Source organism: Anopheles stephensi, chromosome 2, assembly GCF_013141755.1.
Source record: "Anopheles stephensi strain Indian chromosome 2, UCI_ANSTEP_V1.0, whole genome shotgun sequence".
Classification (NCBI taxonomy): domain Eukaryota; kingdom Metazoa; phylum Arthropoda; class Insecta; order Diptera; family Culicidae; genus Anopheles; species Anopheles stephensi.
The window spans coordinates 73,584,491-73,611,435 of record NC_050202.1 but is presented as its reverse complement, the minus strand read 5'-3'; the positions used below and the strand labels follow the sequence as shown (position 1 = coordinate 73,611,435).

Here is a 26,945-nt window from a genome sequence, read left to right as displayed (position 1 = left end):
GAGAAAGCAGGGGGAGAAAATAAAATATGGCGAAAAATTCTACTGGCGGTCGAAGGCACGGAAGCTCCGTATGAAAAAGCAAATTTCTATGGTAAAAAGTGATTGTAGCCGTACGAAAAGTGTGACAAACGCATGGTGAATGCGCCTAGCATACGGGACGCATAGAGAAAGATGCAGAATGCTGAACAATCCGGAGTGAAAAACCGGGAGAAAATTGTTAAATCAGTGAATCAGCAGACTTCGTTGAAATCGCAGCTGCAGCAGCAGCAGCAGCAGCAGCAGCCTTCATTGTCGTGTTCGTCTTCGTTGTCTTCGTCCTCCTCAACATCATCGGAAGGAGAAGAGACGGCGGCATTAGTTTCCACTGCCCAGGAAATAGCAGAAACAGGAGCAGCCAAGACTTCGTCATCGACATCAAAGAACAATAGCAGCAGCAGCAACAACAGCAGCACAATCGGTGGTGGTAGTAGTAGCAACAGTGGTGGTGGTAGTGTCGACAACAGTGGTAATAGTGGAGTAACAAGCACAAGTGGAAACGGTGCTACTGCTGCTACTACCATCGTCGACGTTGTTGCTGGTACGGCCACCACTTCTTCAACAGTTTCGCCCTCATCTTCCCCGTCATCATCGTCGTCGTCATCGGCGGCCTTGCATGCAGGGGGGCAGCAGCAGGATGCGAATGACGAGTCGGAATCGGTCGTAGGAACGGCGGCGCATCCATTGTCGGTAACGACGGAAGCTGACGCTGCGGCTGGAGCGCTGAGCAGGCTTACACTTGCTGCCGCTGGCTGCCCAGTACCGCCTGTCGGGTCCGAACCGAATCGGTCCCAGCTGCCTAGCAGCGTGATTTGTAAAAACAATTCTAAAAATAATGGTAAAACAATGTCTTCGCCGAAGAGTTCCACCACAACAACAACAGCAGGCGCAACAAAGCCTGCTCCTCCACCATCGGCCGTGCTCGTGGGTGCCGCCACGGGATCGACGAGCGCCCCAGGAGCTGGCGATGGCGTTGGTACCGGCAAACAAGCTAACGGTGATGGCGATTGCTGCAAGTCCGCAGCGGGAGAAACCGGAAGTAGCGCTACGACTGGTAGCATCAACAACAGCAAACCGCCAGCGACCAGCAATAGCTCGTCTCCGACCAAGTCGGATACTGAGACGTTCTCCGAGATACAGCCTCGCGTTTCGGACTCGTCCGAGTCAGAGGAGGAGTCGGTGTCGGAGGTAAATTGCTACATCCTTTATAAACTCTTTACTTTGCAGGGTGTATGTAACACAGGTTTAGACACAACTTTGTTAAGAACCCATTTTATCGTACATTCTACAAAGTTCCTTTCACTCTTCGCGTAGCAAAAACAAAAAAGACGAAATCATGATAATTCCTTTGTTGTACATTCGTACGTATAACACCATGTGGTCAGGTCATGTTATCTATCTTTTAGCGTTAAATGCTTTTCGAAATTCTCCTTTCTCTTTGGTCTACCGTTTACGCCTTTTTTAAATTTAATTGCCCATATCTGTCCAATAAGTTCTGCTGTCCGTCCTCATGGGATTTGAACCTGGTCCTTTTGCGTTAGAAACCGGTGCCGCCATCACTATTTTATGAACCTCCGGAACGCCGTTTTAGACAATTAGTTGACTCTCCTTCCTTCACATTCGATAAAAAAAAATGCTCATGCCCTTGAACGTACGATGTATGCAAACTGCATTAGCAATGAGTCATCGCACAGTTTCATTCTGCAGAGATAAATGTGTGCTTAATGCTCTCCTTTTGGACTGATTGAAAATTACACTCTAAACTTACTTATGGCTTAGTGTGACAAACAATAATATATTTGTATTCATACCCGGGTTAAATGGACCCAAATTAAAGCCGGAAGTGTGTGGCAGCAATATTGAAATCTGATCTCAAGTGATGGCAACTGTTCCTCTTTCTGTCCGTCCTGTCCATGAGCCAAAGATAAAGCGAATGCATCGAAAAGCATGATTATGCTTTCGGCCGGAGAAGCAGAATGCCAGAAGGGCGTGTTCTCAAGGGTAGAAAAAGAAGCATACAAGCACGGGTCTAGAATATCTGCATCTACGAAAGTGCATTTTGTTATTTTCAACCATGATGCGCTTTCAAGATTACTCCAGTCCAAGTAGCCAGCGGATTAGTTTTACGGCACAGAACCTTCCAAGTGCTAATCCGCTCAGAACGAGCGAGATGGCGTGCGCAAAAATACTGTTCTTTTGCAGACAAAGAGCGTATAAAAAACCATGCCCATCTCAAAAACCGTTCGGCAAAAAAAGAGGTTGTTTTTCTATTCTCCATTGAAGTTTTTGTTCGAGCAGAGCCCTAACCTAATCGCAGCACGCAGTCATTTCGGAACCGCTATCGAGTAGTCCATGCCTCATTTTCACACAACCCACCAGGTGTACACAGCAGAACACCATCTGAGAAGTGTGTTTTTCGCAGCAAATGTGTGACTTTTATTACGTAGAACACGGTGATCACGGCAGTATCACCCGGTCTTTCGAAGGGAAAAAACGGATTGCTGGCTGGGGTCGAGCAGCAGCAGTGTCGTGGTCAGTCATCGTTCCGTTCGTCGGCATCATCGCCGCCCCAAAAGCGCTGCTGGTAAAACGTTTTACCCGTACGGGCCAGTAGCAGTAGCAGCACCAGCAATTGACGGCAGTTGTGTGCGGCCAGCCAAAGTGTGCGTAATGGCAGCTGTGTGTATGTGTGCGTATGCCGCATGTGAACGTGTGTGATCGAAACCAGGCAAAGCAAACCAACACACTGACAGAGCGGTCACTGTGGCAGAAGATGTAGCGTATGCGCGCGTGTTGTGTGTATATGTGTGAGTTATGTCGGGAGTAGTACTCGCAGCCAGCAAAAGGGGAACAGTCGAGACCGTGCTCGTTCCTTGAGTAGCAGCCGTTCGGAAACTAGTGAAGCAGAATTTTTAGACCACGGGAGCCAGTTGAAGAAGTTTCACGCGGCGTGTTACATACGGCCAACGGCGATCCGTAGTGCGTGCGTGCGTGCGTGCGTGCATGCGTTAGTGTGTGCGTGTCCGGTGTATATGGTGTGGTACGTCGTCGTCGATTCGACCGCAGAAGAAGATGCTGCCGATGATCGAAGCAGCAGTAGAATGTGCGATGAAAGAAGCATGATGTCGTCGAGCGTGGAGGTGGAAGAAGCGATGAAAAGGTTAAAAGATTGTGCCCTAGTCCAGGAAGAAGATGAAGATGAGGAGGAAGAGGAGGTGGAAGAGTTGCTGGTATGCAAACCAGAGCAAAATTCGCGGAACGACGACCACAACCAGCGAGTGCTGGAAGAAGCCCGAATGCGTGTAAGTGTGTTCTTCTAGTGGTGCTTTTTGAGTGCAAAATGAATGGTTCCCGTTGTGTAGTTGGTAGTTCCCAGAAGCAGAAGAAACCAAATTCGATTTACTGGGTAGTGCAGAAGTAGCACTAAATCCCGCACGTGAAATTGTGTGATCTGTGTGCAATTGGGATTGGGAGGAGTTGTCAAAATGATGATGGAAAAAAGTTCATTCCACACTAACACACTGTCACGTCATGTGTGTGGAAGATCAGCAGCAGCAGCAGCAGCAGCAATATGTCTGTAAAAAGAAGAATAGTTTTCGCAAGTGCGCTCGTGTGTGTTTGTGTGAATGTGAGTTGTACGTGTGCGGGAAATGAGTGATTTTTTCTTACATTCGTTCTGTGGCGTTTTCGCTGCTCTTTTCCTGCCCTGCCATCGATCAACTGAACCGTGAATTTTTGTCGGGCCGCTGGCGTTCGTTCCGTGGTTGATTAGCAATGATTGCGTGAATTACAATCGATTTCTTCGTGACATTCAATTACCGTCAGCACGCGGAGAATCGTAGGAGAACCAGCGGGTTACGTGATTCCGCTTAGGCGGTTGCGGCCTACGTTAGTGCATCATGTGCATCGATTCCGAAAAAAGGCGAAAGGAAGCGGATGGATAGGCTAACAAAAAAAAAGCAAGAAGAAAATGAATTGAAAAGGGAGACATGCCATGACGTTACTTTGAGCTGCTGCTGCTGCTACTTCGATGGTGTGTATAGTGTGCCTTCGGAGGAAGTACGTACACAGAGGGCGGCACCACTACATTGATGAGCGGTCCCCGGCAATGGAACGTGTGTGTATGCTGGTGGTTGTGCCAATAGTGCACATACCGTAGAATCAAAGGAGAAAACGTGAAAGTGCTGCTGCATGAAATGACTGTTCGAAACAACACCTATTCACACTGCCGAACGGTTATTTTTTTATTTTCTTATAAGTTTAGTAACATGATAGCGAGCTATCTGGAAGATGGGTCTCGAAGACTCGCTGCTGCTGTGCTGATGGGAAACCTTCTGTATCTGGTTGGAATGACCAGCAAAAAGATCGAGAGCATAATCAAATCGCGACGCGGCACATTATGGGTCTTAATTGCATTTTAACATCCGCTGGACAAAATCTCGCAACATGTACAATATAAAGTTAAGCTAATTGGTTGAAAGAGAGCGGCGGCAGCAGCAGGAAATACGGCACGCAGTAGTATGCGTTCCACATTCCGCAGTCGCGCAGCCGATGCGGCAAACGCTGGTATAGGTGGGCGCATACAAGTGTATGTGTGTGTTGGTGAAAGCGCTCTTCCTTCCGTCGACGGATACCGTGCTGCTGCTGCTGCTGCTACCATTGCAGACGTCGGACGGCAAAGCGGCGACGGTCGACCAAGACGACAACGTTTCTTTGCAGTATTTCTTTCGTTTTTTTTCTCAGTTCGATCATTTTTCTCACGATGTGTGTGGCGTGTAGTGTAGAGCGCACGGTTTAGCCTTCGCCCCGCACCGCTCAATACACACACACACACACAACACTATCTGTCGTTTTCTCGCTCAGGCTACCTGCAATTTGTTTTCCTTTCCTATAGGGGATGTGAGCGGTGATCGATTTCTCAAAAAGCCGTTTTTAATGTGAAATGCATTTTTTGTATCGAAATGTGTGTATTATTTGAGCATTTGATTCGCAGAAAATCGATGCTTTTACGGGCAGAGCGCGAAGTCAGATTGAAAATTTGCAATCATTGTGAAATTCGTGTTTATGTTAATTTGCCTTGCCTACTGCAGCGAGCGAGATATGTTTCCTTCCAGCGACTTGAATACGAAGGAGGAAAACAAAAAGAATGCTCGAATTGGAAAAAGAACCCTGTTCGTACAATGTGCATTTGGTTTAACCGGCTTTATAGTACAAATGCTCAGACGCGTAACTTTCAAGAGGAAAAAAGAGTTATTTGTTACTTGCAAGCGTTTTTTCTATATGTGTGCGTGTAAGCACTTGGCCCCCCGGGCATAGTTTTCGCTTGTCATCATGCAATCACTAAATTAACTTATTTGTTTAACCGAATAAAAACACGAGGTGCACATCGAACCAATTCGGAAGCATGGTCTCAATGGCAGTATACATGCACAGGTGACATTGCTTGCCTGCAAATACCATCCAACAGATGGCGCTCGTAACACTATAGTGTCTTTTCAGCTGTCAAACGGAAAACCGGAAAATGAACGCACATTCGCCGTCAATATCCCATCTAGATGTGTCTCATGATTACAACATTAGATGTGTGATAGCGAGCGATCATATGGAACCCGGAAACCCATGTCCCGGTGGTTGCTACACATTTAGGGCCGATAAAGCCATACGGTTCAGTGGTCGACATGGCCATACAGTAGCAAGAGCCGTTATAAGAAACGACCCATTAGCATGATAGACTTGCCCTCCGCATATACCTATATTTATTACTTTGTGGTTCTTTGGTGGACTGGGCGTTGACGCGAACGGGCAGCACTGCTGTCAACAAAGTGTGGGCGATTTTTGTAAAAACAATGATTCATCACACACCACGCTATTCGAAATGCGTTGTGAAATTGTTGCATTCAATTGTGTGTTCTAGCTCAAATATACATTTTTTTTTTAATTCTGTGACACCTACACCAACTTGGCAAATGCAATCTCTCTGTAAATATGCCTAATTAAAGCTTTCAAAGAAGTCTCTCGATGCACAACGGGCACAACGATTGCTTTAACCCTTTTTGTCGGAAGGATTCAAATAGACCGTGTGCAAGCGTGTGTGTGTCGTCAGTGGAAGTAATCGAATATTTGCAATTATGATTAAAACGCACAGTTCGGGAGAGAGAAAAAAAGAAAAAAAGTTGACCGTACCATGCTAGTAGTAGTAGTGTTGTTGGCAATGCAATGTCCGCGATGGTAATTGGGGCCACTCGTGGAACGTTCGGTTCATGGTGTATGTGCTATGATATGGCACACAGAAATGTAGAAGGTTTGACAACACAGGAGGGTATTAATTCAATCTTTCACCGCATTCAAGCCCTCGCCTTGCTTTTTCACATCATTGTGAACCTTAACCGTTTGGTAGGGGGGGGGGGGGGGGGGGGGGGGGAATGATGATGGTAAAACCATCAATGTTATTTATCAAAATCTTAATCAATTGCTTGTAATGTGAAGGGGCATTTTCCATTTGATCCACTTGAACAAAAAATCAGGTAAAGGATTAGTGCACATCCCCTGTGGGTTAGTGTAACTACACCCTATCCCCCGATATCGACTCCTCAGAAGTATATCCAGTAGCAGTTTTAAGTAAAATACAAGTGTCATATTCCTGCTATTAAGTAAAGGTGTATTATACTTGAGGCCAGAGCAAAACTTTCGCCAGCTAAAACCATCCAAAGGAGTACTGAGTTCTGGTTTTAACGTAGGAATTATTTATGTGTCCCTGGAATATAGGTTTCTTACCATGTAATTCTGTACTAAGAATTATTAGTTCTATTACTTAAACTTTTTTTTGTATGATCACCTGGAACCAACCTGGAATGGTTGTACAAATAATACCGGACAGAGTGCTACTGACCTAACGCCACACACTTACTACTTAAAAAAACCCTACCACCGCAAGTGAGAGGTCAATGTACTTGGGGACAAGCGTGTTGACACACATGACATATGCGATTCATAAGATGTGCGTCTAGCTAGTGGCAAGGTGTTTCTTGTTCAGCCTTTCTCGAGTGTAAAGCAAATGCATAGCAAAATACTCGCTTTAAACATAGTTTTTCTGTATAACCAATACAATCCAAATGAATTTGTTATCGACAACAAACGACCTAATGCCTTGCATACATCACACTACATATCCGCAGCATGCCGACAGGTAGATCGCTGCTTCCTGTGTCTGGTTGCGAGCCCGCCGGTTTAATGTCAATGCAAGAATTTAAATTTAGAGACTTACGGCATTCGTGTTGCTGCGTGAAAGCGAATAAAGATCGTTCGGAGTGATGAACGTACCTTAGCAGACATAGATCGTAAATAATAGTTTAAATCAAGATCGTGTCCCTAATTCGTGGTATAAACCCAGACAGTTGTATCAGTGTGTGCTGTGTACATTGAACAGCTTTTGTTCATTGCATTTCGTTTTGTACAAAGAAGGTGAAACGTTAAAGAAATCAAAACTTTTTGATTACTGCAAAAGTATAATTATATTTACAATTCCACAATATTTTTATTGGCCAGGCCACAGTGCGTGTGCCACAAAAAGGGGTTGTGTGTTGAGTGATTTTTTTCTTTTCTTTTCTTCGTTTTTTTTTTTTTTGTCTCATCGAGTTCCTTCATTTGACGTTATTTTTGCGTTATTTTTATTCTCTTTAATCTTTTCCACCTCTTAGATATTGCTGGCTTGCCTATGTCTAAGGCCAGATCTGCTGGTAAGTGTCGTTGCTGCTTGCGTGTTGCAGCAGGGCGGTTTCCACCCTGCCCCAAGAGGCCTGCGCGTTCCATGTGTGTGTTTGTGTGTTTGTGTACGTGTGTGCGCGTTTTTTTCTTCTTCTAAGCTGCCTTGATGTTACGATGTCCGTTGCTTTTATCACGAGCATGTTTGTTACTTGAAGTTCCAACCTGAAAACTAAAATCATTTCAATTTTTTTTTTTACTAACAGCAGCATTGGTTTGTTTTCCCACATAACATACTTGCATTTATTGATTGGAGTATTCGAAGAAAATTCCACGTTCCAAGGCGCATTTCGTCCCGGTTTTGTTAACCGCAATGAGGGCGTACACCTAAATCAATGATCAAACCCGATCCAAAAACACCCTTCAGTTAATTGTTGTAGTAATGTCGCCGTTCATTTTATCATCTATTACCGGGCCAGTGCACTTACCACTCACAATCAACAACAACAACAACATCCAGCCGATCTTGAGCCTTTAGATGCTGCAACCAGCAAACGAGAACACTAGACAATATTCCGAATAAAAGTCCTTTAATTACTTTCTGTTCAAACAGGTGGATATTATCGAGTTTGAAAATAGTTTCCTGTATTAGTTCATCTATTGCTAATGCTAAACAATTTTATAGATATTTTGCTCTTCCATTGTATTTCCCACAAGTGATAAAGTACAGGTTGCTTTTCATACCATATATACATTCAAATGAAACTATTTTGCACTGTTTTATAAAATGAAGTGCAATTCCAGTGGCGGCCTTTGTGTTCGAAAAAGGAAGAGAGGCCACTATAACGCTTGCGAAGTTTAATCAAATTTACCACATCGTTTTTGACGCGTTAACAAATAAGTTTCGTTTCATTCAAAGTTCACGAGGTAAATAAAATTTTGCTTATTTTCTGCAACTTTTCAGGTTGACGACTTTGCATTAGATCAGCCGTCATGCGAAATTCCAGAAACGGAATGTTCCGATAGCTGTGAGAATGACGTCGACATGGATGAGTCGGACAGTTGCGACAATGATGCCGACGATAATGAAGATTCTGACGGTATGTGTATATATTACGAGAGATTATGGTCAGGTTTAAATGTTTATCATATTATTCCCTTTCTGTTTTTTAACGCAAATAGAAGACGAGGAAGACGATGATGACGAGATGGTTCATAGTACGGTACCGGGAAAATTTCTCCTAGAGAACGATGATGATACCGACCATGAACGAGGTAAGCGACGACGAATCATAGAAGCCGTGCCCGGTAAAGCCAGATTCGCTAAGACACACACTCACGTTTACTCTCACCCTCCCCACTCTAGACGAAGCAGCGCACGCATTAACGCGAATGAAATCTAGCGATGGCAGTCCGAGGGATAAGAAGTAAGTTGGGGGTGGGAAAACTTGGAGGGTAGGATATTTCACTCTATTCGGTTTCGTTCTGTTTTTCTTCTTACAGTTTGCTATCACGTTCGCTGATTGCGGCCTGCACCGATAATGACGTAAACACTGTGCGGCGATTGCTCGTGGAAGGAAATTCGCTAAATGAAGCGACCGAAGAGGGCGATTCGTTGCTATCGTTGGCATGTTCCGCCGGTTACTTCGAGTTGGCTCAGGTGCGTATCGCGAGAAGGCTCAGCAATAGAGATGTTTCAGCTTTTAGTGCAACACACTAAACTGTTGTTCGTTTATTTGCCGTAGGTACTGCTGGCGATGTCTGCACAGGTCGACGATCGTGGCCAAAAGAACGATTGCACTCCGTTGATGGAAGCAGCTTCGGCCGGCCACGTGGAAATCATTGAACTGCTGTTCAAGCACGGTGCGGACGTGAATGCGCAATCCTCTACCGGTAACACTCCGCTGATGTACGCCTGTGCCGGCGGTCACGAAAAGGCAGTGAAGCTGCTGTTGGACCAGGGTGCTAAGGTGGAGGATCACAACGAAAATGGACACACTCCGCTGATGGAGGCTGCCTCCGCCGGCCATGTCGGAGTCGCCAAGGTACGGTAGCGTTTAACAGAGACTCTGTCTCTCTCTCTCTAGATCATTGTCCACATGATTACATCCGAGAACAGAACTCTCAAATGTGTTACAACTGTACTGCATGGCTTTTTGCAACGCGAGAACAACGCTGACAGACGACCTGTTCCTTGATTTGCTCGTCATTATTGAGTCTGCTTTTCTTTTGCCGATTCTAAGGATGTTCAGATTGGTGAAAACATTCGTTTTGAAGCACTGTTCTTTGTGTGCGAAGCCGCGTGCGTGCTTTTGTGACCGAGTAATGATTTTTATTTGATCTTATCTGATGGATTTACACTTCAGCGACCAAATAGCTTTCTTCGCACGTTTTTTTGTTGTTTCCATCTGCGCGATCAACTAACAGTGCTGTTTCGCTTCCCTTGCAGATTCTGTTGGAACACGGAGCCGGCATTAATACACATTCGAACGAGTTTAAGGAGAGTGCCCTGACACTGGCCTGCTACAAAGGCCACCTAGACATGGTCCGTTATCTGTTGGAGGCGGGTGCTGACCAGGAGCATAAAACCGATGAAATGCATACGGCCCTGATGGAAGCGTCCATGGACGGGCATGTCGAAGTGGCGCGGCTGCTGCTGGACTCGGGGGCACAAGTAAATATGCCGACCGACTCGTTTGAATCGCCGCTTACGCTAGCAGCCTGTGGTGGACATGTCGATCTGGCCATGCTGCTGATCGATCGCGGAGCCAACATCGAGGAGGTGAACGATGAAGGTTACACACCGCTGATGGAGGCCGCTCGGGAGGGTCACGAAGAGATGGTGGCATTATTGCTACAACAGAGTAAGTTTTTGTTTTGTTATTTCTCAATCTACCGGAACAACGCTCTTTGTAAACCCGAAACCATGGCGAATAATGGCTGTAATATTGTCTAACCTTTAACAGATGCGCAGATCAATGCTCAAACGGAAGAAACTCAGGAAACGGCTCTTACACTAGCGTGCTGCGGAGGTTTCATCGAGGTGGCCGAATATCTGATCAAAAACGGTGCAGATATTGAGCTCGGTGCGTCGACGCCGCTAATGGAAGCTGCCCAGGAGGGGCACATCGATTTGGTGCGGTTTCTGCTGCAGCATGGCGCAAACGTACACGCACAGACGCAGACGGGCGACACCGCGTTAACGTACGCGTGCGAAAACGGCCATACCGAGGTGGCGGACATCCTGCTCAACTACGGTGCCGAGCTGGAGCACGAGTCGGAGGGTGGCCGCACGCCGCTCATGAAAGCGTGCCGTGCCGGGCACTGGTGCATCGTGAAGTTTCTGATCGAGCGGGGCGCGGACGTGAATCGGCATACGACGAACAACGATCACACGCCGCTCTCGCTAGCGTGCACCGGCGGCCACCAGAACGTGGTGGAGCTGCTGCTGAAAAATGGTGCGGACCCGTTCCATCGGCTGAAGGACAGCAGTACGATGCTGATCGAGGCAGCGAAGGGTGGCCACATCGGCGTCGTTCAGCTGCTGCTCGACTATCCGCACTCGCTAATGAACGCGAACGCGGCTGCGCAGCAACAGAACATGCTGAGCAGTGGCCAGATGCAACAACTGCAGCAGCAACAGCAGGTTCATCAGCAACAACTGCAACAGCAACATCAGCAGGCTCAGCAGCTAATCATTACGCAAAACCATCAGCAACACCAGCACCACCAGCAGCAGCTGCAGCAAGCGCAGCAGCAGCAGCAGCAGCAGCAACAGTTGCTAGCCGGTCCGCCCGGTTTGCGCGAAGTTCCGGAAGCGATTCGCGTGAGTAACAAGCAAATTTTCCAACTGCCAAGCAAGGATATGTTAGAACAGCAGCAACAACAGTTGCAAAGTCAAACACCAGCGCAACAACAGCAGCAACAGTCCCAGCAAGCGCTGCAAGCGCATCTGCAACAGCAGCAACAGCTCCAACAGCACCAACAGCTGCTCGCCAACAGTCACCAGCTCATAAGCCAGGCCAACATGCTGCTGGACAGTAGCGGAAACGATACATCCGTGCTCGCACAGCACCTGCTGGAAATACAGGATCCCCTGTCGAAGGAAAACTTCCTCGAAGGTTTGGCGATGGGGTTGCGTCCGCGTGGTCGCCGCATGACCAGCGGACCAGCAGCGCCTGCCGGATCTTCAACCACACCACCAATTGCCGGACAGCAGCAGCAGCAGCAGCAGCAGCAGCAAGATCAAGCCGTTGTCGCGCAACAACAACTGATACAATATTTGCACCAACATCAACAGCAAGCGCAACAGCTGCAAGCGGCTCAACCAATTATTCTGCAGGGCAATAACGTCGTTACTCAGCAGCAACAGCAGCAGCAGCAGATGGCATCGGCTGGAGGAGCGGCAGGAAATAAGCAGCAGCGCAGCCTATTGCGCAAGAAGCAACAGCAACCCACAGTAGCACTGCCATCGCCATTCGAGGCAACTCTTTCCGGTGCCGAGGTGCAGCAAGTCCGCAGCGATCCCATTGGCGAGGATAACAATGGTAGCTGCAGTGCTGGTGGGGTGAAAAACATTTCCCAGCTGCAACAGCAGCCACCACCGCGTGTGAGCAACGTTGCAATGCGCTCTGATTACGAGCTGTATCAGAAGCAAATGAGTGAGATCCAGTTTCAGAAGGTAAGTGTTCTGTTCTCTCGTTGTTTCGCTCCCAACAAGATAGCGTATAGCTAATCGTTTCTTTTTGTCGTGCTCTTATAGAAAGCAAAAATACAGTTCATCAGTGATGCAAAAGGTCCACCACCGACCCTTCTGCCGCACACGGAATCGTACCTTGCCAATCTGCAAAGCAACTTGCCTCCGTCGCAACAGCAACAACAACATCATCAGCTAGCAACAATAGCTGGCAATGCATCCGCCACCGCCGGTGGTGCGTCTGTTGTTTCGGGTGGCCTTACCACCATCGGCAGCAGCCCGGCCGCTACCAGCAGCACTGGCACCACCCTGACTGCCCCATCGGAAGTGTCACAAAGCACTGCCATCAGCGATCGTCCAAAAGTGAAGCCCGTGTCGAAGAAGGATGCCAAGAATAATCGCAAAACAGCTGCGGCGGCAGCAGCAGCAGCCGCAGCGGCTGTCGCAACCGCCACAGCCTCCGTACAGCAGTTGCAGCAGCAGCAGCAGCAACCATTCTGGCCTTTGGCGGGAAATAATTCGTCCGGCGGCAGTGGGAATGCTAACGGTGTCTTGCAGCAAAATCCAATGGTGTCAATTTATAACAACTTGGTAAGTGTAAGAATGTGATGGATTTGAAATAACATTAGCGAACTCAAACTATTTTTATTTTATTTTACTTAGTCTGTGATTCCAAGTTCCGACCAGAATGTGCAGCTGTTGCAGCAGTCGATGGCGAACTTGAATCTCCAGTCACAGTCGCCCGTAACGCCACCCTCCACCATCATGCCATCATCGGGTGGTAAAGCATCGGAAAAGAAGACACCAACTGCGACGGATGCAGGGAATGAGGGTAAGACGAGCGAGTTCGTCGTTACCGCGAACGAAACCGAATCACCGTCGGTTGCTTCCGAGGTGAAAACTGACAGCAGTACGGTTCCTACGCCAGCGCACGCCAAGGCGACCGTCATCACGAGCACTGTTGCAGCAAAGCGTGCAACGGGCGTTGCGAGCGATGATATCGCCGACGCTGGTTTAGCCGACAAAGAAGCAACATTGAATGCCGAACGGCGGGGAATCAGTGGTAGTGACACTGCCAGTAGCAGCAGCAGCAGCAGCAGCAGCACCACTAGCAGCGCTGGTGAAAGTGGTTCGTCGGGCGGCAAGATTAACAACAGCTCGGCACCAGGCAGCGGCGGCAACGCGAAAACCAACAGCGTTGAAGGGGGCAGCGTTATCGTTCCCTCTGGCGGTGATGCGGTGGTGGGTGGTGGAGATGGCGAAGGAAGCACCATCAGCAGTGGTAGCAGCATCAGCGGCAGCAGCAACAGCAGTGCCAGTGGCAGCGACAGCAGCAGCAGCAGCAGCAGCAGCACCACAACCACCACCAGCGCCAACAACAACACTGCCGACGGTGACGGAGGCGATGGAGGCACCGGTGCAGGTAATGGCAATGGTGAAGAGGAAGCAGGTACCAGTGGCGGGATCGGTGGTGGAACCGTGTCGAGCATCGATCCGGACAACCAGTTCAACCTGTTTGCGATGGTCGATCGGAAGCTGATGCTCAAGATCGCGCACCGCTTGCTCGGCGACACGTCCAAATCGCCGTCGGAAACGCCACCGCTGACCAGCTGCCCGGCCGGCTCGAACTTGGAACCGCCCGCTTCACCCCCGCCAGCGCTGATGAACAATGCCGGTAGTGTACCACGAACGGCCAGTGGTGGAATGGACAATAGTAGTAGTGCGCGTGCAGCGATCGCGCGCGCCCCGATACGCATTGACCCCTTCTTCCCCCTGTCTCTTTCCCTTATTCCCAGCTCACCACACGGACATGCACATTAGTCCTGCCTTACCTACCAGATGGGGCTATTTGCGTTCGGACGGTGTCGGATTTAGCGAGCGGCTTTGTATTTATGTATATGTGTTTGTTAATTGGTGCATTTCAGATATGGAGTATCCCGAGCTGTCGCGCATCCTGTGCAGCTTCAGTGGCTCCGACATAATGCCTACCCCAGAGTTTGTGCAAGTGCACCAGCACATGCAAAACATTATTCAGCATAAAAGCGGCAGTAATGTAAGTATTTGCTCGAATTTGCCCATCACATTTGCCAAGTCGTGAAGACGACCTGTGCGGCTGGTTTGCTGCTCGCTGAATCGTATTGTAATACCCTCCCTCCTATCTTCGATTTGCAGCCCATTAAATTAGGAGACTCGGCCGACGGTCATCCGTATGCGGAGGAGGGCGACGACCATCTGCCGCCAGTGTTTAACATCGAGGAAGCGGATGCGGACGGCATCGCCGAATGTGTTGGTGGCATCTATCCTGCGCTGGACGAAACACTGGAACAGTATCACGGCGAGGACGGTACGGTCACGCAAGCACACGGCGGGGCACGCGAATCGACCTACAACTATGAATGGGTGGACAGCATTGACGATGTGATCCACGTGCTTAACGGATGCCCTGACATTCCAATGGCACTGCAAGTGAGTAACCTAATCGCAACGCAAGCGAGCAACGCGCAGAAATATGTTAACTGTGTGGTTGACACTCTCCAAAGCAGGACATGGCCGCCAACTTCGGATGCCAGGAAATGGACGTGTACGCCAATCTGATCGGGCTAAACTCGTTCTGCAAGACGCGCTGGACGGGCAACCAGAATCAGATCACATCCGGCACATCGTCTCCGGTGGAGGAGGACACCGGTATGGTGACGTTAAGCGATCCGACGTTCGCTTACCGTACCGGTCAAACCGCTGGTCAACTGTTGGCGTTGGATCCTCAGCAGTTTTCGATGGAATCGATTCAGCTGCTTAATCAGCTACATCAGGTACACTATTAGACGATAGTAAAGCAAAACACACACACACACATTAGTGGAGCCAGAGAATGAATGGAATCTGTTTTCAATCGTTTTTAGGCATCTGTATCTCAGGCTTCCGCATCTGGATCTGTACTGCATCATCCGCCGGCAGCGAACGCTGGTGCTGGTGCACCGGGCCAGCAGCCGAAGCTTGTGTTCAATGTCGATGCGGATAAAGCGTCGCAAGTGCATCTACTGTTCCAGCTGCCTACCTTGCAATCTCAGCAGCAGCAACAGCAGCAGCAGCAGCAGCAGCAAATGATGCAAGATCAGCAGCACGACCACATGAACATGATAGCCAACAATAATCAACAGCAGTCGCAAAATTCGCAGCAGTCACTATCGCTGCAACAAGCGGCGGCTGGTCAGCAGCAGCAGCAGCAGCAGCAACAACAGTGCAACATCGCCGCAATGCAGCCGCATGCAGCGGCTGCAGCAGCTGCCGCTGCCATCCAGCACGCTCAGCTGCAGCAGCAACTACACGCGCAGGGTATGACAGCTGGCCATACCGGTTCAGCGGTACTGCAGCAGCAGCAGCAGCAACGAATGCAGCATCTGCAGTCCCAGGCCCAGGGACAGCAGCAGTTGCAACATTTGCATCAATCGCAGCAAGGACAGCAGCAGCAACAGTCACAACAGCAGCAGCAGCAGCACTGTTTACAACACGCCCAAATGCAGGTATCTACCCAAACGCCCCAACATCAGCAGCATGTCGCCGCATCTGCCAGAGGTGACGAGGAGATGTCTCCGTTGGTTAGAACGCAGCATTTCGCGCTGATGGACAGCAACAACCAGCCGACGACGGCCAACGCTGGCAGTGGAAAGCTGGGCGGAGGTGGTGGCGGTGGTGCTGGTGGCAAAAAGGGAGAGAAAAATCGTAAAGAAAAGAACCGACTGGCTGCTGTGCCAGCGGTGCGTCAGGCACCGGCCGGACAGCAGAGTGCTGGAGCAGCAGCAGCAGCAGGCGGACAGCTGCAAAACTACCAGTACGACAGTGGCAGCACCAATGGCAATGCGAGATCGGTCGGCGGAGCGATGGACATCCCTCCACCAAGCGGCACCGTTCAACCGTTCCATGGTGGTGGCAGTGGCATGATGCCTCCGCAGGCCGGCAGTACCGGTGTATCGGAGCGCACGATCGATGTGGATTCGGAAACGGACTCGAACCATGACACCGCGCTGACACTCGCTTGTGCCGGTGGGCACGAAGATATGGTGGAGCTGCTGATTACCCGCGGTGCCAATATCGAGCACAAGGACAAGAAAGGCTTCACACCGTTAATACTGGCAGCGACCGCCGGTCACGAGAAGGTGGTGGATACGCTGCTGCGCAACGGTGCCGAGATTGAGGCACAGTCGGAGCGCACCAAGGACACACCGCTGTCGTTGGCCTGCTCGGGCGGACGGTACGAGGTGGTTGAGCTGCTGCTTAGCATGAACGCTAACCGGGAGCATCGCAACGTGTCCGACTACACGCCGCTCAGCTTAGCTGCCAGCGGTGGCTACGTGAACATCATCAAGCTGTTGTTGCAGCACGGCGCAGAGATAAACTCGCGCACCGGCAGCAAACTGGGCATCTCGCCGCTCATGCTTGCCGCCATGAACGGGCATGTGGCGGCCGTGAAGCTGCTGCTCGACATGGGTTCGGATATAAACGCGCAGATCGAAACCAACCGCAATACGGCGCTAACCTTGGCATGCTTCCAGGGGCGCCATGAGGTGGTCAGTCTGCTGCTCGATCGTAAGGCGAACGTGGAGCACCGGGCCAAAACCGGCCTCACGCCACTGATGGAGGCAGCTTCGGGCGGCTACATCGATGTGGGGCGCGTGCTGTTGGACAAGGGTGCAGACGTTAATGCTGCCCCGGTGCCATCGTCCCGCGACACCGCACTCACCATAGCGGCCGACAAGGGTCACCTGAAGTTTGTCGAGCTGTTGCTGTCGCGTGGCGCGCTTGTCGAGGTGAAGAACAAGAAAGGTAATTCGCCCCTCTGGCTGGCAGCGAACGGGGGACATCTGGGAGTGGTGGAGCTGCTATGCAGCTCGGGCGGCGATATTGATTCGCAGGACAATCGCAAAGTGTCCTGCCTGATGGCGGCTTTCCGCAAGGGCCACACGAAGGTCGTAAAGTGGATGGTGGGCCAGGTAACACAGTTCCCGTCCGACCAGGAGATGACGCGCTACATCAACACGATCAGCGAGCAGGAGCTGTTGGAGAAGTGTCACGACTGTGTGAAGGTGATTCGTGCCGCCAAGGATCAGCAGGCTACCAAGGCAAACATTAACGCTTCGATTCTGCTGAAGGAGCTCGATCTCGAACGGTCGCGAGAGGAAAGCCGCAAGGCGGCAGCGGCCAAGCGGCGGGAAAGAAAGAAGCGACGCCGGGCGGAGAAGCGCGAGCAGCAGCGCAAGCTGGAGATGGGCGAGGACGGTGAGGCCGATGGCAACGACGAAGATGACGAGGAGGAAGAGGCGGAAGATGAGAAGGAAGAGGAGGAAGAGGAGGAGGAGGAGGATGTTGATAGTGAGCATGACGAGGACGAATTGCTTCTCTCCGCTGCCATGACGCAACAGGCCGCCATCAACAGTGGCAAGAATAAGAACCGCAATGCAAACCATCCATCGTCCCAGGCGCATCACAAGTCGCAGCAGAATCACCGCGAGAAGGAGAAGGAAGGCAAGGGCCGGGAGAAGGAGAAAGAGAAGGAGAAGCATAAGGAGACGGAACGAGGAGCGAATCAATCGTCCTCCTCTTCCTCCTCCTCCTCCTCCTCCTCCTCTGGCAGCAGCGCTAATCAGCAGCGCCAGCAACACCAACAGCAGCAAAACAATGGGCAGCTGTACCAGTACCGGCCCATGTCGATCCCGTACCAGGTGCAGGAGGAAGGTGATTCCGGCATCGATGCCAACAGTTTGGGCTCATGTTCCAGCTCCGAGGTGAAGTCTTCTTCGAACGGCAACAGCGCCCTGGAGCAGAAGAAGAACAACAAGAAGCGAAAGCAACAGCAACAGCAGCAGCAGCAGCAGGCACAAACGGCCCGCGGTACGATCGCTTCCACGAATGCTGCCGGTGCAGCGCGTGCGGCCAAGGCCGCTGCCGTTGCAAGCGCGTCCACTGGTGGTGGCAAATCGTCCAACAGTGCGCAGCAAAGCATCAGCAACAATAATCGCCAATCGAAAAGTCCCGAAACCGGGTCGGCTGCCGCATCGTCGTCCGTGTCGTCGAACGGTAATGCTGTGGTGCAGGATAAAAACTCGAAAGAAAAGAATCGACGTCAGCAGCAGGAGAAGGAACAGCAATATGGTGGTGGTGGTGGCGGCGGCGGCGGCGCCGGAAGAGAAAAGCGCGACAAGGCAACGCTCGAGAAGGAAAACGTTGCACCGAAGGATCATCACGATCGTTCCGGTGCCCTATCGACGATGGCAACAGCAAAGAATGATAGCAAAAAATCATCCGCCAATGATCATCATCATCACCATCATCACCATCAGCAGCAGCAGACGGGAAGCAACAGCAGTACGGCCGGTGGTGGTGGTGGTGCAACGCATCAGACTTCGCAGCAGCAAACCGGCGTGCCGGGTAATCGCAAATCGATTATCGTTTTCGGTTCGGGCAACCGACACACCTCGGATCAGAACGATGAACTGCAAACTGGTGGTAACTATTACAACACAGGCGCCAATGCTGGTGGAAAGAAAACGCACGGCAACAAAACGTTTTACAACACCACGGCCAACAGTGAGGATCATCACGGGCATCACGGCAAGATGTCGTCCGCCAGTCCGATGAAGCAACATGCCGGTGGAATGAGTGTGTCGCAGCAGCAGCAGCAGCAGCAGAATGCAATCGCAGGTTCACAGACCAACTCGTCGATGGGTGTAAAGCGTGAGGAAGGCTGGAAAGAGGTCGTTCGCAAGAGCTCAGTACAGCAGAGCAGCGGCGGTGGTGGTAGTGCTGGTGGTGGTGGTGGCGGTGGCAGCGGAAGCAACAGTGGCGGTGGTGGCGGCGGAGGAGGCGGCAGCGGATCGTCTTCCTCGCCGATGGAATGTCGCAAGGTGCAGGTGCCGGTGCATGCGATTTCGCGAGTCATAGGCCGAGCCGGAAGCAACATCAACGCCATCCGTGCCGCAACCGGGGCGCACATCGAGGTGGAAAAGCAAGGCAAGAGTCAGGGTGACCGGTCGATCACTATCAAAGGTTCGCAGGAAGCGACCAAACAAGCACACTCGCTTATCGTTACCCTCATTAAGGACCCGGACGTGGATATACTGCTAATGCTGCCCAAGCACAGCTCTAGCAGCGGCAGCTCGGCTCAGAAAAGCTACGGATCGTCTTCAGCATCTGCCACCAGTGGAACGACGGCCGGACAGAACGTCACGTCGTCGATGCCGTCCTCGGCACCCTCGGCACAACAGCAGTCACCGGTCATCGTGCCTGCAGCGATTATTCCTACGAATGGTGCTGCTCCGACCATGTCGGCTATTGTGGCATCCGGTGGTGTAGCAGCGGCTGCAGCCGCAGCAGCAGCAGCTGCTGCGGCCGCTGCCGCCGCCGCCGGCAACCACCCGGCAACAGGTTCTGCCAAAGGTGGAAAGAGTGTGTTCGGTGCTTCTAGCAAGTCGGCGAATGCTGGTGCCACCGGTGGAAACGTCTCAGTGGGAGGTAACGCTGGCACCGGAAGCACCATGGGTGGAATGGTTAACAGTAAGACTACTCCGTCCACTCAAGGTTCGATCGCGTCCAACTCGAACGCCACCGTACGGACATCGACCACCAAGAATCTGTTCCTATCCTCGACAAGTGCGCAACAGCAGCAACAATCCCGCGCACTAACGGCTGCTAGCAGCAATAGTGCCACCGTCAACAGCGGCAGCATGCCATATGCCGTTGCAGCTTCTGCTGCCGGACAGGGAAAGGATTCCAAGCGACAGCCGGCCGCTTCGTCGCAGCAACAGTCGTCCTCCATCGTGCTCTCGGCTAGCGGTGGTCCGAAGGGACCGCTCCACCATCCAGGCCTTGCTACGACGGGGCCATCGGGTGCCGGTGGCAGTGCAGCGACGGCACCGTTCGGAAGTGTGGGAATGCAATCGATGAAGTCGAAAAATAGCAACAACCTCAAAGCATCTTCCAACGCAGCAGCAGCAGTACCACAGGCAGGTGGTACGAATGGTGGCAACGGCACCGGCGGATCGGCCGGATCGTTCGCCAAACTGGTCGCATCCGACGGAAACGGTCAAAAGAAAGCCTTCCCCAGCTCCGGTTCCGTTGGCAACTGTGGTTCGAATGCGGCTGCCATTGTGCCGCAACAAGGACAACAGCAGCAGCAGCAGCAGCAGCAGCAACCAGCAGTGGGAGTTATCGGAGGCCGTGCCCCGGCGCAAGTACAGCAATCGCCTGCTAAAGGTGGTGGATCTGCGGGCCTGCCCGTACCGTTTGGTAGTAACGCCAGTACAGCAGTGTCACCATCGACCGGTTCCCATCTGATTTCATCCAGTGCTTCTTCTTCGCATCAGTCAAGCCAGGGAGGAGGGGTCGGTGCCGGACAGCAAAAGATTTCGTCGTTTATTCCACCGATTGCGACGAGCGGCCCGGGGCCAACGATCGTGGAAGCATCCGCTGTACCGCCATTACCGCCCATTAGCGTACCAAACACAGCGAATCCACTTGCAGCACCGGGAAGCGGTCGGTCAATCACCCCGATCGGGCAACCACCGTCATCGTCCGCAGCGTCGTCGTCCGCCGTTGGTTCCGTGTCGACCATCTCGTCGTCGTCCGCCTCGTCAACATCGTCGTCCGTGACGACCGGGCCGATTGGAAGTCGTAGCGTTACCACACCATCGCCCCTGCTGCAACATCAGCAACCATCCGCAACTTCGCCCACAATTGGTGGTCAGTTGCACACGAAGATGCAACCGCCCATCGGACCGCATCATCAGCAGCTGCCACCACCGTCGCCTCCACCGTCGAACGTATATTCGCTGTTTAACGACCCGTTCACCAACAGCCAGTGGGGTGTGGGTGGAAATGGGGCCGGCAGCAATGTGGGGGGCGATGTTGGCAAACCGCCACTGTACGGTGGTCATCACCATCAGCAACAGCATCACCATCTGTCGCACGGTAATATGGCGCCACATCATCATCAGCAACATCATCAGCAGCATAGCAGCAGTGTGGGTGGTGTGACCGGGGGTGGTGTTTTGGGCACATTCATGGAGAACCCGCCTACTCTGCAGGTATGTTGAATTTAGATAGTGACTGGGGGGGTTGAAAACGCTCTAACCGATTTGTTTGATGATACATATGTGCCTCTTTGCTTTGGTAGGTTGACGCTTCGAAGGCTCCGGGATACCGGGGAAATGCCATTTCTTCGCCAGTGAGCTCGAAGGTTTCGAGTAATGCAACAACTCCACCATCCTCGAGCATGTCGTCGCATCAGCATCAGCAGCACCAGCAGCAACCTCCAATGCACCAAGCATTGCAGCAGCAGCAGCAGGCCAATGGAGCACATCTAAATCTCCATCTCCAGTCCCAGCAGCAGCTTGGCTCTCATCAGCAACAGTCGCTAGGAGGGTTAGGCCATATACTGGGTGGTGCGAACAGCAGCAGCAGCAACAGCACATCTCCCCTCGCTGCCCTGGGAGGTGGTGGCCAACCACAGCAACCCAGCTCATCCTCCGCAGTGGTTTCACGGGACGCCGGAGTGGTGAACATGGTCGGTGGTGGACATGCGGTGTCATCTGCCTCCTCGTCTGTATCGTCATCCGTGTCCGGTGGTGGTCAGCAACATCAGCAACACCATCAACCATCCTACCAGTCGTCCAATGAGCCACCGAATGTCGGTATGAAACCGGCGCAGCCTCAACCATCCTCCGCCATGCATGGTAATGGTGGGCAAGGAGCTGGAGCTGGTTTGGGCATGCTGCGCTCGATGATGAACATGTCCGCGCATATGCGCCATCCGGCAGGTGGAAATGGTCCGCCCGACTATCTGGGTGGTGCCGGTGGACGCGACCATACGCAGCAACCACCCGTCGGTAGCTCTCGGCCGCCGCCACTAATGTACGACGGTACGGGAGCTGGCGGTGGGCCGCCGGATTCGCTGCAATCCTCCTACCAACCGCACCTCGGTCTCGGTGGCAACGGGAACGCTGGTTTGCCACCGATCTCCCGCCTCAATCCCAAAGCGTCGGCATTCTCCGGTGGCATCGGTCCATCGGTTATGCCGCCGACGCAGCACCAGCCGGGTAAGATGAGTATGGCCAATAACCATCAACCGTACGGTGGGAATAATGCGGGTGGTGGTGGAGGAGGATCTGGAATGTTTCATCCGCCACCGCCGATTGGCATGGGCGGTGGAGGAAAGTATCCGTCGATGTCGTCGTACAGCCTCGCACCGGGACGCCCCAACAGTCAGCAGCCACCGCACGGTGGTGGCGGTAATGGTGCCGGCGGCACCGGAGGTCCACCGCCTCCGATGAGCGGCGGAATGCATCATCGTGGCGCGACGGGCGGCGGAAACAATTGGTTCTCGTCCGACTTAAGCCACCTGCAGCGTGATAATTTGATGGGCATGGAGAATGGGCTCGCGATGGCACTGAATGCTGCCACGGTCGCAGCCGGCGGTTCGCCCAACAACATATCGCCCAACAACAACAACAACAACAGCAATGCGCAGCACACCATCAACGGTGGTGTGAGCGGACTGGTGGCGCAGCACCACCACCAGCAGCAACAGCAGCAGTCGATGATGGACGATTCGCGGAAGCTGCCGCGCGCCATCGGTACCGAGCGGGCCTGGAAGTATGGCGGCAACGGGAACGTTGGTCTGGTGGGCAGTGGCAGTGGCGGGGGGGCCGCCGGTGGTGCCGGAAACAATGCTGCTGGCAACATGTACAACGCTGCCATGGTGACGGCCTACGTTGGGCTGGATGGGCCGGATATCATAAACGGTGGCGCATCGCCCGCAGCCCTAGCTGCGGCAGCGGCTGCCGGCAACCAACCGTGGATGGGTATGGACAAAAATCAGTTCATGGGTGGTGGTGGTGGTGGTTTGGGAGGCTCCCAGCAACAGCAGCATCAGCAGCAGCAGCAGCAGCAGCAGCCTCCTCTGCCGTGGCTTACACCGGCAGGAATGGGCCGACAGTACATGGATGACATTCACATACCGGATCATTTCCAGGTGAGTAGTGCGCCGCCGGCCGGGGCGAACAGAGTCGATAAAACGAATTACTTTAGCGAAGCACCATTACCAAAACTACGATCAACAATTTGCCCCCTTTTTCTCTTCCACCGTCTTGCAGCAACTGCAGATGGACTATCATAGCACCATCGGTGGAGCTGGACCGAGCGGACCCAATCAACCGAACATGAACTTCATGCAGTATCCATTCACACCATCGAACGATATGGTGGGAACGGCAGAGCTGCGACCACCGTGGGAACATGAAAAGCATGTAAGTTTGAGCAACCCGAGCGGTTCCCGAGATGACAACAGCGAAGAGCAATCGTCATTAATCAAGGGCTTTTTCCTTTTCCTTCCGTTGCAGGGTTGGTCGCAAAAGTGGTCGGGACACTAGAGGCAGACGCCGGACAGTTGTGCGATGCGAGAAGCTAACGATACACACCAACAACAGCAGTACACCGGAAACAAACCGGTCCCCGCTTCTCTTTAGGGCGCCATCATCGGCAATTAGAAAGGGTTTAGCCTAGTAGAAGGAACTAGTTAGCAGCAGAAAGAAGTTGCGCGCGTGTTGGGTTTGGTAAGTTGTGTTTGTGGCACACAGTTCTGGTGGCTGGCTGGCTACTCTCGCTCTGCTTGGTCGGTTGGCCACAACCTTTTTCTCCTGCATGTTCCACCACATCCACGTTGGTGGCGAGCGGTTTGGCGATGAGTCACAATTTAAAATACAATATCAATTCTTCTCCCACACACACACACACACACACACGTTATCGACACTGACTATGATCAGCTGGTCAGTACCGCGTACCCCCCTTTGCCGCCCTTCCTTGATTTTGAGTAGCCTACCGTCGCCGGGAAATATCCAAATGCGCGCGCGCGTAGTTGATTCGAATCGTTGATGTGCTTCGGAAAACGTATAAGAAGCGGCAAAAAGGCGGTTGAATCTACAAAGCAGAGAAAAGGTGGTAGTAAAAGGCAACTTTAATCGCCCTCGTGCGTGTGTGTGTGTGTGTACCCGCGCATACCCGGAATGAATTAGTTTTCCCAATTATTATATTTTCTCTTGTTGTTCAGTCGTTTGAACGTACACATACCCTCTCCACCCCTAATTTACTACAGTTAATAAGCGAAAAGCAACACACACACACACACAATGTTCATTTACAGTGTATAAATTTAAAAGACACACCTACTATGTGCACACCATCTCGTTTTGGGGGTAATGGAATATAAGAATATATGTCAACACAGTGTATCGCAATGCTTCTTTTTGTTTTTTTTTTTCGTTTCTTTCTTAAACCTGCCGTTATATACACACATATAGGAGCGAGAGACCGCTTTGAGGAGGGCGTACCGAAATGATGCGGATGAACAAGATGAACGCTAATCTCAACCGTGTGTGTGTGTCTTATATACTGCTTTCCGATACAAGCACAGATCAATTTTACGTTTGGAGACGAAGATGAAGATCTCCTATTTCCTATCCCCCTCTTTCACACTATGCGTAGCTCATCCATGCTGATTCGTCTGGTGGCAGTATGAACAAATCGGCAAACCGGTAAGAAGGGTACGTACGCGATGTTGTGTACCCCGTCTCGCACGCTTCTAGTGATGTGATCGTTATCGTGTTGCTGATGTAGAGGAAAACAAAAAAAACAAAACAATATCAAACCAGAGCCAAATGCATAGCAGCAGCAGCAGCAGCAAGGGAAAAAAGGAACGCGGAAAAGGATTAATAATACCAGTACACTAATAGCATCTACTAGATTAATATCTACCTACCTACATTACACACTACTCTTATCATTAATACTATCACTTATAAAGCTACCCTTGGATGCTCTACCGTCAGCTAAAAGCGCGCGCGTAAGAAATTTGAAACAGACACACACAGTAAAACACTACGCTCGAGCCTATTGAATATGATTGCCTAACAGTGGACGAGACGCACTACTTAGAGAGAGAGAGAGAGAGAAACCCGCTACCGCGATAGGAGGGCAAAGGGAGTGCTGCCGATAAATCACCCACCCAACCCTCCAAGCGTGGTAATTACCGTAGTTGATTATTATCCCGTAACCATGTACCGTACCATCCACGGTATGTTTGAATTTCTAGGACTAATCTACGGTTTTAGATAAATGGCCGAAGCTACTCACATAAAGTGGTCCGGGTTTTGAGAAAAAAAAGCTGCTTCAGCTAACGATCGCAGGATGGCGGTAGTTTCGGGTAGCTTAGCAAAACTGATGTAGCAATAGTGGAACTAGCAGCGCAAGTAGAAGTGACATGTACGCTAACAAAACTGATACTGATGATGAGGATGAGGAGAGAACGCTGGAGCCATTTGGCACTTGATTTGGCGCTTACACGCAAAGCAGCAAAGAACGAACGCTTTACCGAGTAGCAGCAGCAGCAGCGAGGAAGAAATATGCTTTAGCTCGCTATAGAGAATCAAGCGTATGGATAGAGGTGTGAGTGGAAGTATTAAAAGTAATTCCCTACCCAATAATAACCACCAGGCTTCTTCGTTAACGAGTTATCTAATGACGATCGGCAGCCGTTTCGAATGTTAAGTTGTCTTGCTTTTGCTTGGCGCGGGAGAGAGTTTATTCAGGACAACTTATGCTGGTGTTGAACAGGGAAACATGCACGCAACCGGGAGGAAAAGCCATAAGCAACTAAGCGGGGTGGTCGTTCAGCCGCTCATCGTTCCGCTTTGTCCGCTTGCTGCTTAATCCTCAATTGGGCCTTGAAAACAGGGGTTAAGCAGCATGCAGACTATGTGGGACTATGTGGCTTTGCGTGCTATCTCCCCCCTTTCTCTGGTTCAAACTTCGTTGGCAGCAAACGTTTTGAACGGCACTGAATAGTGAATGCTTCACTGTAAAATGTTCTTTCCCTGCCCCTTTTGTTCACACAACAACAAGTGGTAGAAAATGTTGGCAAGTTTGTTAAACCTGCGATCACACAATATACGAATGAGACGAGACTTGTATGACAAGCAAGGAAAGCCACAGCGGAACGCAACCGAAGGGAGGAAAAGCAGCATGATGTCACACTTTTGTCACACCCCTATAAATGCACGATTACGATATTTAAGAAGTAAAAGGGTCGAAGAAAGGAGTCGAGATTCCTTTCCGATTTCAGTGCAAGGCAGGCAGTGAACGAGAAATGCCTACACACACCACTATTCGAAACGATACAAAAAAAAAAGCTCTAGTGTGGCGTTAAGATGAGAAGCATGAGGAGGAAGCACGATAGCGCGCATAAGATTGATAAGTGCAGGAGAGAAAGGGGAGCCCCTTACCAGGACTCACCAATGATGATGGGGATACTGAGGGTGACCGCCACTCGAGAGCCTGTGGGGAGCGAATCACAGCTAGAAACGCTAGCAATGCATTCAAATGCACTCAACGCACGCCAAAATCTGCTGCGCGCGCGCAAGTGCAGTGTGACCGCGTGACGTGTGGGCCGAACTTGATAAATACG

The 26,945-nt window shown here is 51.3% G+C and overlaps 1 protein-coding gene across 8 annotated transcripts; it reads left to right on the top strand.

Moving 5' to 3' along the window:
• Positions 1–15: 15 nt before the first annotated feature.
• On the top strand, positions 16–26,029 carry LOC118503589 (ankyrin repeat and KH domain-containing protein mask). 8 transcript variants are annotated; one of them, XR_004905196.1, is made up of 19 exons: positions 16–1,224; positions 7,734–7,772; positions 8,702–8,837; positions 8,920–9,012; positions 9,104–9,164; positions 9,241–9,397; positions 9,483–9,782; positions 10,187–10,601; positions 10,704–12,418; positions 12,500–13,024; positions 13,097–14,108; positions 14,359–14,486; positions 14,606–14,899; positions 14,974–15,243; positions 15,334–21,510; positions 21,600–23,456; positions 23,578–23,730; positions 23,824–24,036; positions 24,784–26,029. XR_004905196.1 is itself a non-coding variant. In XM_036037033.1 (18 exons), the coding sequence occupies exons 1-18, from the start codon at positions 172–174 to the stop codon at positions 23,851–23,853; spliced, it is 14,415 nt and encodes a 4,804-aa protein (XP_035892926.1). In that variant the 5' UTR covers positions 16–171; the 3' UTR covers positions 23,854–24,722. The 8 variants fall into 8 exon arrangements, 7 of the variants coding, with proteins under 7 accessions (XP_035892926.1, XP_035892929.1, XP_035892931.1 ...); XM_036037033.1 differs by lacking the exon at positions 24,784–26,029 and having other exon boundaries at positions 23,824–24,722; XM_036037036.1 differs by lacking the exon at positions 24,784–26,029 and having other exon boundaries at positions 8,923–9,012; positions 23,824–24,212.
• Positions 26,030–26,945: the final 916 nt, after the last annotated feature.

Excerpts from the sequence above, each read along its gene's own strand:
- LOC118503589 (XM_036037033.1), top strand. The coding sequence starts at position 172 with ATGCAGAATGCTGAACAATCCGGAGTGAAAAACCGGGAGAAAATTGTT. Across the intron at positions 15,244-15,333 it reads TGCTTAATCAGCTACATCAG|GCATCTGTATCTCAGGCTTC; the intron begins GTACACTATTAG and ends AATCGTTTTTAG. Across the intron at positions 21,511-21,599 it reads AGAACCCGCCTACTCTGCAG|GTTGACGCTTCGAAGGCTCC; the intron begins GTATGTTGAATT and ends TTGCTTTGGTAG.